The sequence below is a fragment of the Drosophila subpulchrella genome, unplaced genomic scaffold, assembly GCF_014743375.2.
Source record: "Drosophila subpulchrella strain 33 F10 #4 breed RU33 unplaced genomic scaffold, RU_Dsub_v1.1 Primary Assembly Seq90, whole genome shotgun sequence".
NCBI lineage: Eukaryota > Metazoa > Arthropoda > Insecta > Diptera > Drosophilidae > Drosophila > Drosophila subpulchrella.
The window spans coordinates 360,658-373,343 of record NW_023665724.1 but is presented as its reverse complement, the minus strand read 5'-3'; the positions used below and the strand labels follow the sequence as shown (position 1 = coordinate 373,343).

The following is a 12,686-nucleotide window of genomic DNA, read 5'->3' as shown; positions in this document are numbered from 1 at the left end:
TGGTTATAGTATCTAAACAACTAATGCTACAGAAACGTGCTATACTAAACTATACAAAATTTATGTATTCGGCACGCTACAAAGGAAATTTAAGTGTAGGTAAATAAATATTTACTGTTACGGGCCGAAATCATAAATTTAATATAGGCTATTTATTTTATCGAATGTAATATCATTTTTCGTCACAATTGTTGATATCAGAAATTTTTGTTAAAGGCGCGTTTGCCACTACTTTTTACCTCGTTAAGAGTTGCTTTTGTTTTTGCTCAGAAGTTTAAGCTGTCAAAGAAACGGTCAGAGAAATAATGAAATAATTATTTTTAAAAAAAGTTTGCTTTGTTGATTTTGATCGTATTTTCTTTTACTCTGGGATAAAGAATATTTTAACTTTTCAGAATTACGAAATTAATTTTACACAAATATCACTGAAGCTAGCAACAATCCTTAAAAATTTAACATGGTGTTACCATCATTGATTATTTCTTATAGCTGCAAGGGTATACAAACTTCGACATGCCGAAGTTAAATTTCTTTCTTGTTTTTGTTTTAATTTCTGTTTCCACCAGCAGACTCATATTTTTAAAGTTACTCCAATTGATTTGTTTCCTTTTCAGACCCTTTGTTGATTCTGAACGTATTTTCTTTTACTCTGGGCTATAGAATATTTTTTACTTTTCAGAATTACGATTTTAATTTTACACAAACATCTGACGACTATAATATTTTGCTGAATGCGGTGGTGTCAGGACACGAATAACATGGAACCGGTGTACAAGTGTTCAAATTTTAAGGTAGGCTACCTAGGTATACCCGTTTTTCCTATTTTACATTACAGAAAAAACCATATTACTAACATTGATTATTTCTTATAACTGCAAGGGTATACAATCTTCGGCTTGCCGAAGTAAACTTCGTTTCTTGTTTTTTTTTACTTTTTGTCATCCGACAGATTCTTTTGGTTTTATTTGATTTCATTTTGTCAAAAAACACAGCTGCTTGACAGTAAGACCATGATACATGCATTGCTGGTGAAGTTTGAAAACTTCGGTCACACTACAAAGAATACGATTTTTCAACTAGTAAAACTCTTACTAGGCATAAACCTAGTACTCACATCGACGAAAACCGCGAGCTAACCATAGGAGTGAGCGAGAGGCAAATACGCGGCTAACGCTTTTCGTCGGGTCTGTCTCTACCATAAGCCTAGTACTCACATCGACGAAAACCGCGAGCTAACCATACGAGTGAGCGAGAGGCAAATACGCGGCTAACGCTTTTCGTCGGGTCTGTCTCTACCAGAAAAAATACCAGATTTAGCGAGTGAATTTCGATGAACGCCGTTAGCCGCGGCCCAATGAATAAGAAATTTAATCTTTGGCGGTGTGCGGGCAAAGGCGGTGTGGAAACTTAGAATTAACAAGAAAGGAATTTAACTTCGGCAAGCCCAAGTTTGTATACCCCTGCAGTTAAAAATATTAAATTTAAAAATAGAAAAAATGATATTCCCAATAGTATAAGATAATATGTCAAGAAACACCGAAGCTATAATTTGTTTCATATTATTTTCCCACCATTTTTCCAATCATTTCTATGGAAGCTATATGGTATAGTCGTCCGATTTTGATAACATTAAATTCGAAATTCAGAACTAATTTAAAAATGTTATTTCCAAGCGAAGGAGGTTTTATGTTAAAAAAACACCGAAGCTATAATTTGTTTCATATTATTTTCCCACTGCAAGTGTATAAAAATGGAATTAAAGCCCCAAAATCGACTGCAGGAGGTCAGTGCATATGAAATAGGACGCCTTATACAAGCTGTTGCCCGTGATTGCGGGACTTCACCGACAGCAAGCAATACCACAATAGGCAAATTCGCAGAATAGTTGAAGTGAAGTAGAGAATCCCAGTGGGAAGGAACATGCCGAGTGTGACCTCGCTCCCTACATGGACATCCTGCCGGGCGTGTCCTCGCAAAGAATCTGGCCAAAAGAATTTGCTAACGTTGTACTAATTGAAGTATTTTTGAGAACTCCACCACCAGTAATACGATCTCTGACGACCTCGCCATTAGGACTCTGTACACCACCACCACCACTACTTGGCAGCTTTAGCGGAGCTGGAGGACGCGCTGGCTTCTACAGGAATGAGGAAAATAGAGCGCCCGCTAAGGAACAATTGGAGAATCTATAGCCAGCCATTGCCAGGAAGCTGGGCGGAACAACCCCCGTTTTCAATCCGGCTCCCATTTCCTCAAGGTCCAATATGCTCATTGGGACTCGGAGCTGGATTGAGGTGACGCGGGAAAGATGGCGAAGCATCCGTGGGACAAGAAGGAAGCTTTAAACTACTAATTTACATAAATAAAATCATTCGTTGAACATTCCATTTATTTATATTTTTATTTCTTTGTGCACCAGCAGACTTTTCTTTTTTAAATTGCTCCAAGTGATTTGTTTTCCGTTTGTCAACAAACCAAGCTGCTTGACAGTAAGACCATGCTAGACGCATTGCGGGTAAACTTTGAATACGTCGGTGACACTACAAAGAATAGGATTTTTAGTCGATCTCAGATCGTATTCAAGTTTTCAAAGTTCTATCGCAGTGTATGCACCATGTTCTTACTGACAAGCAGCTGGGTTTGTTGACAAACGGAAAAGAAATCAACTGGAGCAATTTAAAAAAGAAGAGTCAAGACTCAAGAGCTATACTATTGAGATTTGGCGTGCAGATTCCTGAGCTTCCTACGCAGCGCAAGTTTGTTTCAGCAGAGTGCCACGCCCACAAACCGCCCAAAATTGTGGCTCCTACAGTTTTGATGCTAGAATAAAAATTAACTTTAACTGAAAAGTATTGCTCTCTTCAATACCTATCGATTGATTTAAAAAATGTTTGCCACGCCCACTTTAACGCCCACAAACTTCAAAAAATCGTAAGTATGAACGTGGATATCTCGGAAACTATCAAAGATAGAGAATTGGGATTTTCGATTGAGATTCCGTAGCCTTGTACGCAGCGCAAGTTTATTACGAAAATATGCCACGCCCACAAACCGCCCAAACCTGTGGCGCCCACAATTTTCATGCTAGATAAAAAATTTTAACAAAAATTTGCCACGCCCACTCTAACGCCCATAACGCTTAAATCTGTCTACCGGCGGTAGGTGGCTCATTTCAATCTCGCTTTGCTGCTTGCATATCTCCATTTCCCTTTGGTCCCTTTAGCTGAGTAACGGGTATCTGATAGTCGAGGTACTCGACTATAGCGTTCTACCTTGTTAGTTTTTAAATTCCACACCGATATTGCACGAAAGCCTCCAAAGATTAAATTTCTTATTCTTCGGGCCGCGGCAAACGGCGTTCTTCGAAATTCACTCGCTAAATCAGGTATTTTTTCTGGTATTTCCTTAGCTCATCTGAGTACCAAGCTTAAAAACAGACCCGACGAAAAGCTTTATCCGCGTATTTGCCTCTCGCTCATTCCTATGGTTAGCTCGCAGTTTTCGTCGATGTGAGTACTAGGTTTTAAGAGTGGAGTTGTAGAGCAGATAGAGGTTCCACTCAAATAACTTATGAGTGTTTTCTGGCAGTAATGTTATGATATAATGCATACGGCCTTTGATCCAAACTCGGTCAAATTTTTGGGAGACATGGAGGAATGTCGCACTACAATTTGAATTTGTAAAGGCTTTACTAATTTCTGCTGCTGACCTGCTCGATAGTTCCGTGCCTTTCCCGGAACTATTTGGACAGGCGCGATAATAAACTTATTGGCCTGTACGATGAGGGAATCGTGTGGTTGGGAAAGACCACACGATTCCCTCATCGCACAGCTTCGGTATCATTATGACCATAGATTTTTTTAATTTTTTTTGGAAAGTACCCAAGCTTGTGATTCCGATCCACTGCTCAGTTTGGAAGTTCAATTATCATTTTTGGGGCTATAAAGTCCCCTCCTGGCGCCATTTTGGTTCCAGTTGCTTTCTAATGACATTTACGATTTCACGTGTTTGAAAGAAAATCGGCTCTCTTGCATTTTTAGTGCGAAGCGAAGGTAGATCGAAACAGATTGTGGCGGAGTTTGGCTGAAATACATTTCATAGGTGTTGAGCAAAGCTTTCTTCTCTGTCATCGCCGCTGTGGGTTCAAGTACTCAAAAGTTTCTAATCGGAGTGACATGCTTTGTTCTGGTCGGCGACAATTTCTCAATGTACCGGCGCTGGGCAAGCTATTCTGTTTCGCATTGTAGCCTTTTACTGCTATAAAGCAATCTCCGAGTGCTTTACCATCCGGATGATCAGTGCAATACGAATTGAGTCATTTCAAGAAACCGTGAAACGCCTCTGGAAACGCTTTCCAAATAGATGTCCAAAGACAAGACATCCATTATTTAGATGGTTGGGATTCGATCATCTTTATTAGAGTGTTTGGATTTTGCATAAGGTTTTGCAGTGTTGTCTTAATGAAGGACATAAAGACCATCATTCTTTGTTGTAAGGTTAACAACACGGCTTCGATATTATTTGGTATTTGTCCAATTGTTAGAGGTGCAGAAACATCGATGTTTTTCGATGTTACATAGATGTTTGCCTGTTAAAACATCGGAAAAGCATTTTTTTCTGCACCTCTACTATCCATGTCAATCAGTATAGCCGGTTCCGCTTGTTGTTTGTTGTTATAGCCGATTTTGGTCCTCGTACTTAAATTTGTTTTGTATCTTTAATGGGCGCTGCAGAAGTTGACAAAGCTTCTGAAATCGACCAATTGGTGACGGTGACCGTTGATGTTGTTGTTGCCGTTGCTGTTGTTGCTGAAATTAACGAGGTCACTGCGCTCTTGGTTGGTGAGACATTTCTCGAAGCTGCTGGTGGTGTTCTACACAGCAAGCTCCATGAAGTGGGAGTTCGGGTAAGAGGGTGGGAGAACAAGACCGCGCTCCTTTACTGTCAGTATTCAGTAGGGTGTTATGTCCCAAAATAAGACTACGTGTGTCCGCGAGTGGGCAGCGTCGGCTAGCTCTAGAGCACTTGGGGTGTGGGTACTCCAACCCTGCCCACACACACGCAACAATAAACAAACAGATGTTTGTACTTCACAACACTTCACGCTGCAACAGCTGTCTTATGACTGGACCAAAACATTGACGAAATATGCGAAACTATAAAACTAACACAACACGTGATTATCACAAAACTAATTCCCCGACTTGTTCCTTTCCAGGTCACAGGACGCCATCAGATATATTGTGAGCTTTTGGGGGCAAACCCAAAGCCTCTGCGCTCCCACCCAACCGTAGCAGCCGTAGGTGTCTCCGACTGCCCCTTGGACCGGTCACCGTGAGATACCCTGGAACCGTTTACATGTCCCCTCCCCTCTGAAAGATATGTCTACTCCATATTAAATATTAAATATTAAATTAATAATTATAATTATATTAAATTATTTACAGAGCTTCAGCTACCCGTAAGGAAACCCATCAACCACCGCCCGCCGGGTGCCACAGTCACACAAAGGGATTTACGTAGACTGGTCTGTTATCTTTATTTCGGTCCCTACCTAAAAGAGCTCTCTTAAGTGGATCCCAGACCCAATTATAACACGCGAACCTATTCGAAGCGGTCGCTGGAGAGGATTCCCCGTGGGATTAACAAGTGCTTGGCTTTGACGGTTTAAATGTCAAGCCTCGCCCAGAAGGATCTATAAGTGGCAAATAACTAAATAACAAATGTGAAAAAACACTCGCCGTGAATTGTTCACATCCGGCAATAAACAGTTTAAAATTGGTGATATGATAAATAAGTAATAGTGCAATATGGGTAGTATCTATGTGCAATATATAGGTTAATTTTTAAATGCTATATAAGATCCCCTCCCCCGACAAATTTTATATGAAAAGAATATAAATAATTAAATAAACAAATAACTAAATAAATTAAGGGACAACACAACATAAAGATAAAATGATTATCTCGCGTTAAGCCGCCGATCTTTTCCAGGTCCGGTTGGTGACGTAATTCCACGTGCTGTTACGCGCAATCGAATCCTCCACCGAATTCTGGGGAGGATTATGCCCCCTCCTGGAGTGAATTCGCCACGCGCACGGATGACTTCTCGCAGGCACGACAGGTTCCTCCAGGTAGCTAGCGGCTGGAGGCACCGGACTCGCCGATGACGTAATCTCCGGCCGAGAACCGGGGTTACTCCAAGAAAAAACTTGGCCAGGCCCTAATTAATGGAACCTGGCCACTACCTTCCTCGTCTCTTCTCGCTGGCCTGAAATGGGATTCCTATTGGAATTTTCTCTTTCCCCCCACTAACTGGAACGCACTCACCGTAGGGTCTTGGCCAGTCCGGCTTCAGAGACCGTTCTCCGGCGTCGGCGACCGGCGAAAACTTTGCACGAGCGGGCTCACTCCTTTTTAGTTATCGGTACTGCGTTCGAAATTTTGGCTGCACTTATCTAGGCGCTGATGGCCACTTGAACACCACGACCGCGTGAGGAGATAGTTAATTCACCGAACCCGCTGCGACTGCGCGCCGCCGACACCAAATCTGAACTGATCTAGTGTCGGCCATTTTCCTTCCGCCAACCCATGCAGATTACGGACATCCCTCCTATGGACATCTTCCAGACATCAGTAAATCCGGAACTACCCTGAAAACACGGAGGATCATTTTGGGACATCAGGACAAGGCCCAACGAGGGATCACACCCACACATACTACCGAACAGCTCGTTGCGATGTCTTCTTCTTCCCCAGCTGGACATCGGATTGTGTTTGTTTTGGTTTATTTTTGGGTGGATGACCACTAATGGACTCGGAATCTCGTCGCGGGAGCCAGGTGAGTACATAATCGCAGCAAACTTTTCTCACCAACACCTTCTCTTCCAGTGCTCGTCGTGGGTCGCTTGTATGTCCGTTCTTACTGCTTCAAATCCTTCGCGTGATATATTCCACTAGGTTTCCCTTGTAATGTCTCGGTCTCATACATGTTGTTCCCTATCCTTGACTTGATTCGACACTTAACAAATTTCTTCGCGAATTTGGCATTATAGTTCTGGCCGAAATTACTCAAAGTAAAATTCTTCCGGTATACTTCCTGTCCGACTGCGAATCGTACATTTCGTGACCTCTGGTTGTACACAGCTGCGCTTCTTTCGTATGCCTTGTTTGAATTCTTCCGGATTTCTTCGCGCATCAGGACGATCTTAGATTCTCTTGGCAGGACATACAGTTCGTTGTCTTCTAATGCCTTCAAACGTCTCGCCAGTTGGTAATCTGCCCCGTTGGTGAACATATTTTGCCCAAACAGAGCGAAATATGGAGATACTCCAGTAGCCTGATGAACCGCTCCTCTAAGCGCACACTCAATCTCCGACAGATACAGATCCCAATCTCGGTGATCGTCCTCTAAATAGGCTCGAATTGCATTTAGAACAGACTGGTTGACTCTTTCCGCCGCATTTGACTGAGGTGAGTAAACAGCGGTCCGAATGTGCTTAACTCCATATTCCTTCAGAAATTCCGAGAACTGTTTGGAAACAAATTGTTTCCCGTTATCGGAATGTAACAATTCCGGAACCCCAAACTTGTTAAACACCTCCTGCCTTAAAAATCGAATTACTCCCGCAGAGGTTGCTTCCTGCATGCCTTTAAGGAGTGTGAACTTCGAGAAATGATCAACTACTATGAACACATATGAATTCCCTCCTCGAGACCTCGGATACTTTCCCAATTCGTTGGCTTGGTTTCTTTGCATACTGTACAATCCCTAACATAAGCTCGGACCTGGCTCACCATCCCCGGCCAGTGAAATCTCTGACGCAGCCAACTCAATGTTTTCGCCATTCCACCATGAGCTCTATTTTTCGGGCTATGCGCTTGCTCTATCAGAGTGCGTGTGAGGCTAGCAGGTATCCACAGTTTCCAGGAGTATTCCCCTAATTCGGGTTTATTATCATCTCGTTTAGACCACAGAAACACATAATCTCCATCCACAACGAGATCTGGGAAACGTTCTTCATGTGCCAACACCTCCTTCCTAAACTCAGCGTACTCTGGAGACTTGAATTCTGTCGTCTCGAGCCCCAGCAAGGGTTCTAAGTCAATTGACTGTATCATCCTGGAAAGAGTGTCAGCCACTACATTTTCTGAGCCCTTCCTGTGTTCTATAACAAAGTCATGGATCTGCAACTTTAACGACCAACGAGCAAGCCGCCCATCCAGGTCCTTTAATGACATCAGCCACTTCAGGCTGGCGTGGTCTGTTATAATAGTAAAGGGCATCATTTCGACGTACGGTCTGAATCGTTTCACTCCGAGGACGGCCGCCAGACATTCCTTTTCTGTGACGCTGTAATTCTTTTGGTATTTGTTCAGCTTCTGTGAGAAGTATTCAATGGGTCTTTCGTTTCCTTGATCATCCAGCTGGAATAGCACTGCCCCCACTCCCGTGTCGGACGCATCGCACTGTATGTAAAAACGCCGTGAGAAATCTGGATGGTTTAGCACGGGCGCCGTTACGAGTGCAGTTTTCAGGGTTTCTATGGCTTGCTGAGCCGCGGGGGTTAGGTGGAATTTCCCACTCTTCTTCAAGATAAGAGGGGCGGAAATTTCTGCGAAATTATGGATGAACCTGCGGTACCATCCTGCTGTACCCAACAGACTACGAACCTCCCGCGGATTACGGGGATTACTTAGCTTTCGAATAGCTTCTACCTTCTTGGGATCTGTTCTTAATTCCCCTCCGCCAATTACGAAACCCAAATAGCGCAATTCTTTGAAGCAGAAATGTGATTTTTGTAACCCGATTGTGAGTCCGGCTGCCTTCAAACATTCTCCTACTTCTTTCAAAATGGACAGATGTGATTCGAAGTCTGGGGTTACTATCAGTAGATCTTCGAGATAAACAAAGACTTTCTCCCGTAGTTTGGATGGGATGACCTTATCCTGATGATGATTGTCGGTTGATACCGACACAGGCTTTGACCCGCGTTACAGAGCCCAAAGGGCATTACGACGAATTGGTACAAGGGCCTTCCCGGGACAGTAAATGCCGTGATCGGTCGACTCTCTTCCTTCAGCTCGATTTGCCAATAAGCATGTTTCAGGTCGACACTGCTGATAAATATGGTTGAGGCAATTCTGCTTAGGATTCCATCTATGTTTTGAAGCGGATACGCGTCCTTCTTTGTCACCTTGTTCACCCTGCGCGCGTCCAAACAAAGCCTATTTTTCCCAGGTTTCATGACCAACGTCACAGGATTGTTCCAAGCACTTTCACTTTCCTCGATGACGCCTAGTCGCAACATCTCATCCACTTCAGCATAGACCGCCGCCTGTTTTGCCGGTGACATCGGATAGTGCCTTGACTTCACTGGTACCGCTCCTTCTTCCAGTTCTATCCTGTGCTTTAGAAGCTTAGTTCGTCCCAATCCAACCTTTTCGTAAGAAAGAAACACTCCTCGGACTTCAGCGAGTCGGGATTCCTGGGACGCCGATAGTTGATGACGCTCGGGCTCGACAGTTGTAACTTCCTGCGACTCTACCAATTCCTCGACGCCACCTCCAAATAGTTCCGGAGCAATATTGAACTCCTTGCAAAAGTCTACCCCCAAATACAACTGTTGCTTTAAAGCAGGACATAGATACAAACACATGCTGGCCTCTCGTCCCCAGAAAACCACTCTCACGATGACCTTGCCTAGTATCCGTTGATCTTCACCGTTCGCTGTCTTCACGTTTCCCCTGTATGGTAACCAATCCAATCCAAGTCGATCCATCAACTCCTGGCAGCCGGCACCTAAGACGCTAATAGAAGCTCCGGAATCCAGCAGTCCTTCTATCTCCTGATCTGCTATAGTCACTGTCGCGTAGGGCCTTGGACCGTCGTTAGTATACTTAAGGGATTCTATTTGTGATATCGTGCGCTGGACCTCCTGCCTTTCCATTTTCCTCTTTTTGAAGCGCTGCCTAGCGTTGTGAATCCGTCTGGTTACAGCTGTCATTCTCTCCAGTTGGTGGTCCTTAAAAATGCGTTCCCGAGCCTCCTTGTATCGACGCCATCTCTCCTCCAGTGGTATAGCCAGTCTTCCTTGCCATTCTACCCTTGATCCTGCGTTTACTTCGCACGACTCTGGGTCATTGGGGTTACACCGACCGACTCCCGTCCGGAACGCAACTCCACTGGGTTTATTACGTTCCCCTTCGAGTTTCCCGGATTGCAGTTTGGACATTTCGGCGTCAACGTGTCGGCTCGCCCGCATTTGAAACAGAAGTAGGACTTTTGCGGTGTTTCACATTGCTTGTAGACGTGCCCGGCTTGTTTGCAGTTCCAACATACCACGGCTTTCCGCTGGCTGACAGATTGGATGGCCTCTACTAGTCCTCCCTCGCTTTCATCTTCGACTACTGTCCGGAAATTCTGGTCTGGAATGCTACTGTACTGGACCCTCGAAATTCTAGTCGTCTGGGGGGTACCGCTCGTGGTGTCTGTCTGGTTCGTCCCACTTCCTCCGCGAAAGCTCTTTCGGCTTCTCGACATTCGTCTCTGAGATGCTCCAAGGTGTATGCCCGAATCGGAAACACGTACTGCTTCAAGGGCTCGCACAGATTACGCTTGACGGTCTTGATCATCCATTCTTCCGTAATTGGAGTACCCACACCCCAAGTGCTCTAGAGCTAGCCGGCGCTGCACAATCGCGGACACACGTAGTCCTATTTTGGGACATAACAAGGGCTGAGTTGCTCCTTAAAGACGTTTTTTCTACTTCTATATCATGGGTTCAGAAATATGAGAGACAAGCATTTCTCTGGCTATTTTGTCCTTTTTGGATCGCCGCTTATCGAGCTCAGTATTATTCGTGGCCCTTCTTATTTATAATAATTTGGGTAGATTTTTTTAAATTCATAGCACTAATTATTTTATGAACGTGAATTACTTATATTTGTATTTAACGTCTTTTCGCCTTTCTTAGACTACTCCAGTATTTAAAGATACTTGTTTATAACTATTTTTAGAGGTTTTTCCCAGAGCTCGCGAAAAACACTTCCGCTCTCTTAGGCAGTTAGGTTTCGTTGCTTTAACTCTTTAGGATAGGGTCAACTCGGTTGTTTTTAGATATTTTTTCCATAAAGCCTAGTACTCACATCGACGAAAACTTCGAGCTAACCATAGGAGTGAGCGAGAGGCAAACAGGCGGTTAAAGCTTTTCGTCGGGTCTGTTTTTCAGCGCGGTACTCAGATGAGCTAAGGAAATACCAGAAAAAATACCAGATTTCGAGAGTGAATTTTCGATGAACGCCGTTAGCGGCGGCCCAAAGAATAAGAAATTTAATCTTTGGCGGTGTTCGTGCAGCTGGTGATGGAGCGAAAATAGAGGATGCGCTGGCTTCTATAGGGAGGAGGAAATAAGGTCGCCCGCGACAACTGGAGGATCCATCCCCAGCCATTATTGGCCAGCCTATTGGCACTCGGAGCTGGACTACAGATGGCGCGGGAAAGATGGCGAAGCATCCGTGGGACGAGAAGGAAGCCTTAAACTTATAATTTACATAAATAAAAACAATCGTTGAACATTTAATTTATTTTTATTTTAATTTCTTTGTGCACCAGCAGACTTTTCTTTTTTAAATTGCTCAAATTGATTTGTTTTCCGTTTGGCAACAAACCCAGCCGCTTGACAGTAAGACCATGCTTCATGCATTGCGGATGAACTTAAAAAACTTCGGTCACACTACAAAGAATAAGATTTTTCGACTAGTGAAACTCTTAGCCGATCTGAGTACTAGGCTTAAGGCTAGTACTCAGATCAGCTAAGAGTTTCACTAGTCGAAAAATCTTATTCTTTGTAGTGTGGCCGCAGTTTTCAAAGTTCACCCGCTAAGCATGTAGCATGGTCTTACTGTCAAGCAGCTGGGTGTGTTGCCAAACGGAAAACAAATCAATTGGCGAAATTTTAAAAGGAGGAGTCTGCTGGTACACAAAGAAAGTAAAATAAAAATAAATAGAATGTTCAATTAATATTTTTATTTATGTAAATTAGTAGTTTAAAGCTTCTCTCTCGTCCCAGGGATGCTTCGCCATCTTTCCCGCGCCACCGCTGTTCAGCTCCGAGTCCCGCGGGGTTGATCCGCTTATGCAGCAGGAAGTCGCCCAGCATCCTGGCAGTAGCTGGCTATGGCTTCTCCAACTGTTCCTTAGCGGGCGCCCTATTTTCCTCCTCCCTATAGAAGCCTAAAGGAGAGGTCGTCGGAGATCGTATTACTGGCGGTTCTGTTAAAAAGATATTTCTATTAGTACAACGTATCCATATTCTTTTGGCCAAATCTTACTTTCTTTACGAGGACACGCCCGGCAGGATGTCCATGTAGAGAGCGAAGTCCCACTCCACATGTTTCTTCGCACTGGGATTCTCTAGTGGATCTCCTCCCGCACTTCAACTATTCTGCGGATTTGCCCCTGTTGTGGTATTGCTTCCTGTCGGTGAAATCCCACAATAAAGGAACACAGCTTGGATTAGGCGTCCTATTTCATCAGCACTGACCTCCTGCAGTCGATTTTGGGATTTTCCTTCCATTTTTAATTTTTATACCCGTTACTCGTAGAGTAAAAGGGTAAACTAGATTCGTCGGAAAGTATGTAACAGGCAGAAGGAAGCGTTTCCGACCCCATAAGGTATATAAGT

General features: G+C 43.8%; 1 protein-coding gene across 1 annotated transcript; it reads right to left on the bottom strand.

Moving 5' to 3' along the window:
• Nucleotides 1–6,578: 6,578 nt before the first annotated feature.
• On the bottom strand, nucleotides 6,579–7,546 carry LOC119562740. The gene is made up of 2 exons (XM_037875943.1): nucleotides 6,722–7,546; nucleotides 6,579–6,653 (listed from the first exon to the last, which is right to left on the bottom strand). The coding sequence occupies exon 1, from the start codon at nucleotides 7,295–7,297 to the stop codon at nucleotides 6,923–6,925; it is 375 nt and encodes a 124-aa protein (XP_037731871.1). The 5' UTR covers nucleotides 7,298–7,546; the 3' UTR covers nucleotides 6,579–6,653; nucleotides 6,722–6,922.
• Between the last annotated feature and the right edge of the window lie 5,140 nt (nucleotides 7,547–12,686).

Bases quoted from the DNA above. Each gene is read 5' to 3' on its own strand.
- LOC119562740 (XM_037875943.1), bottom strand. From the start codon at position 7,297: ATGTTCACCAACGGGGCAGATTACCAACTGGCGAGACGTTTGAAGGCA.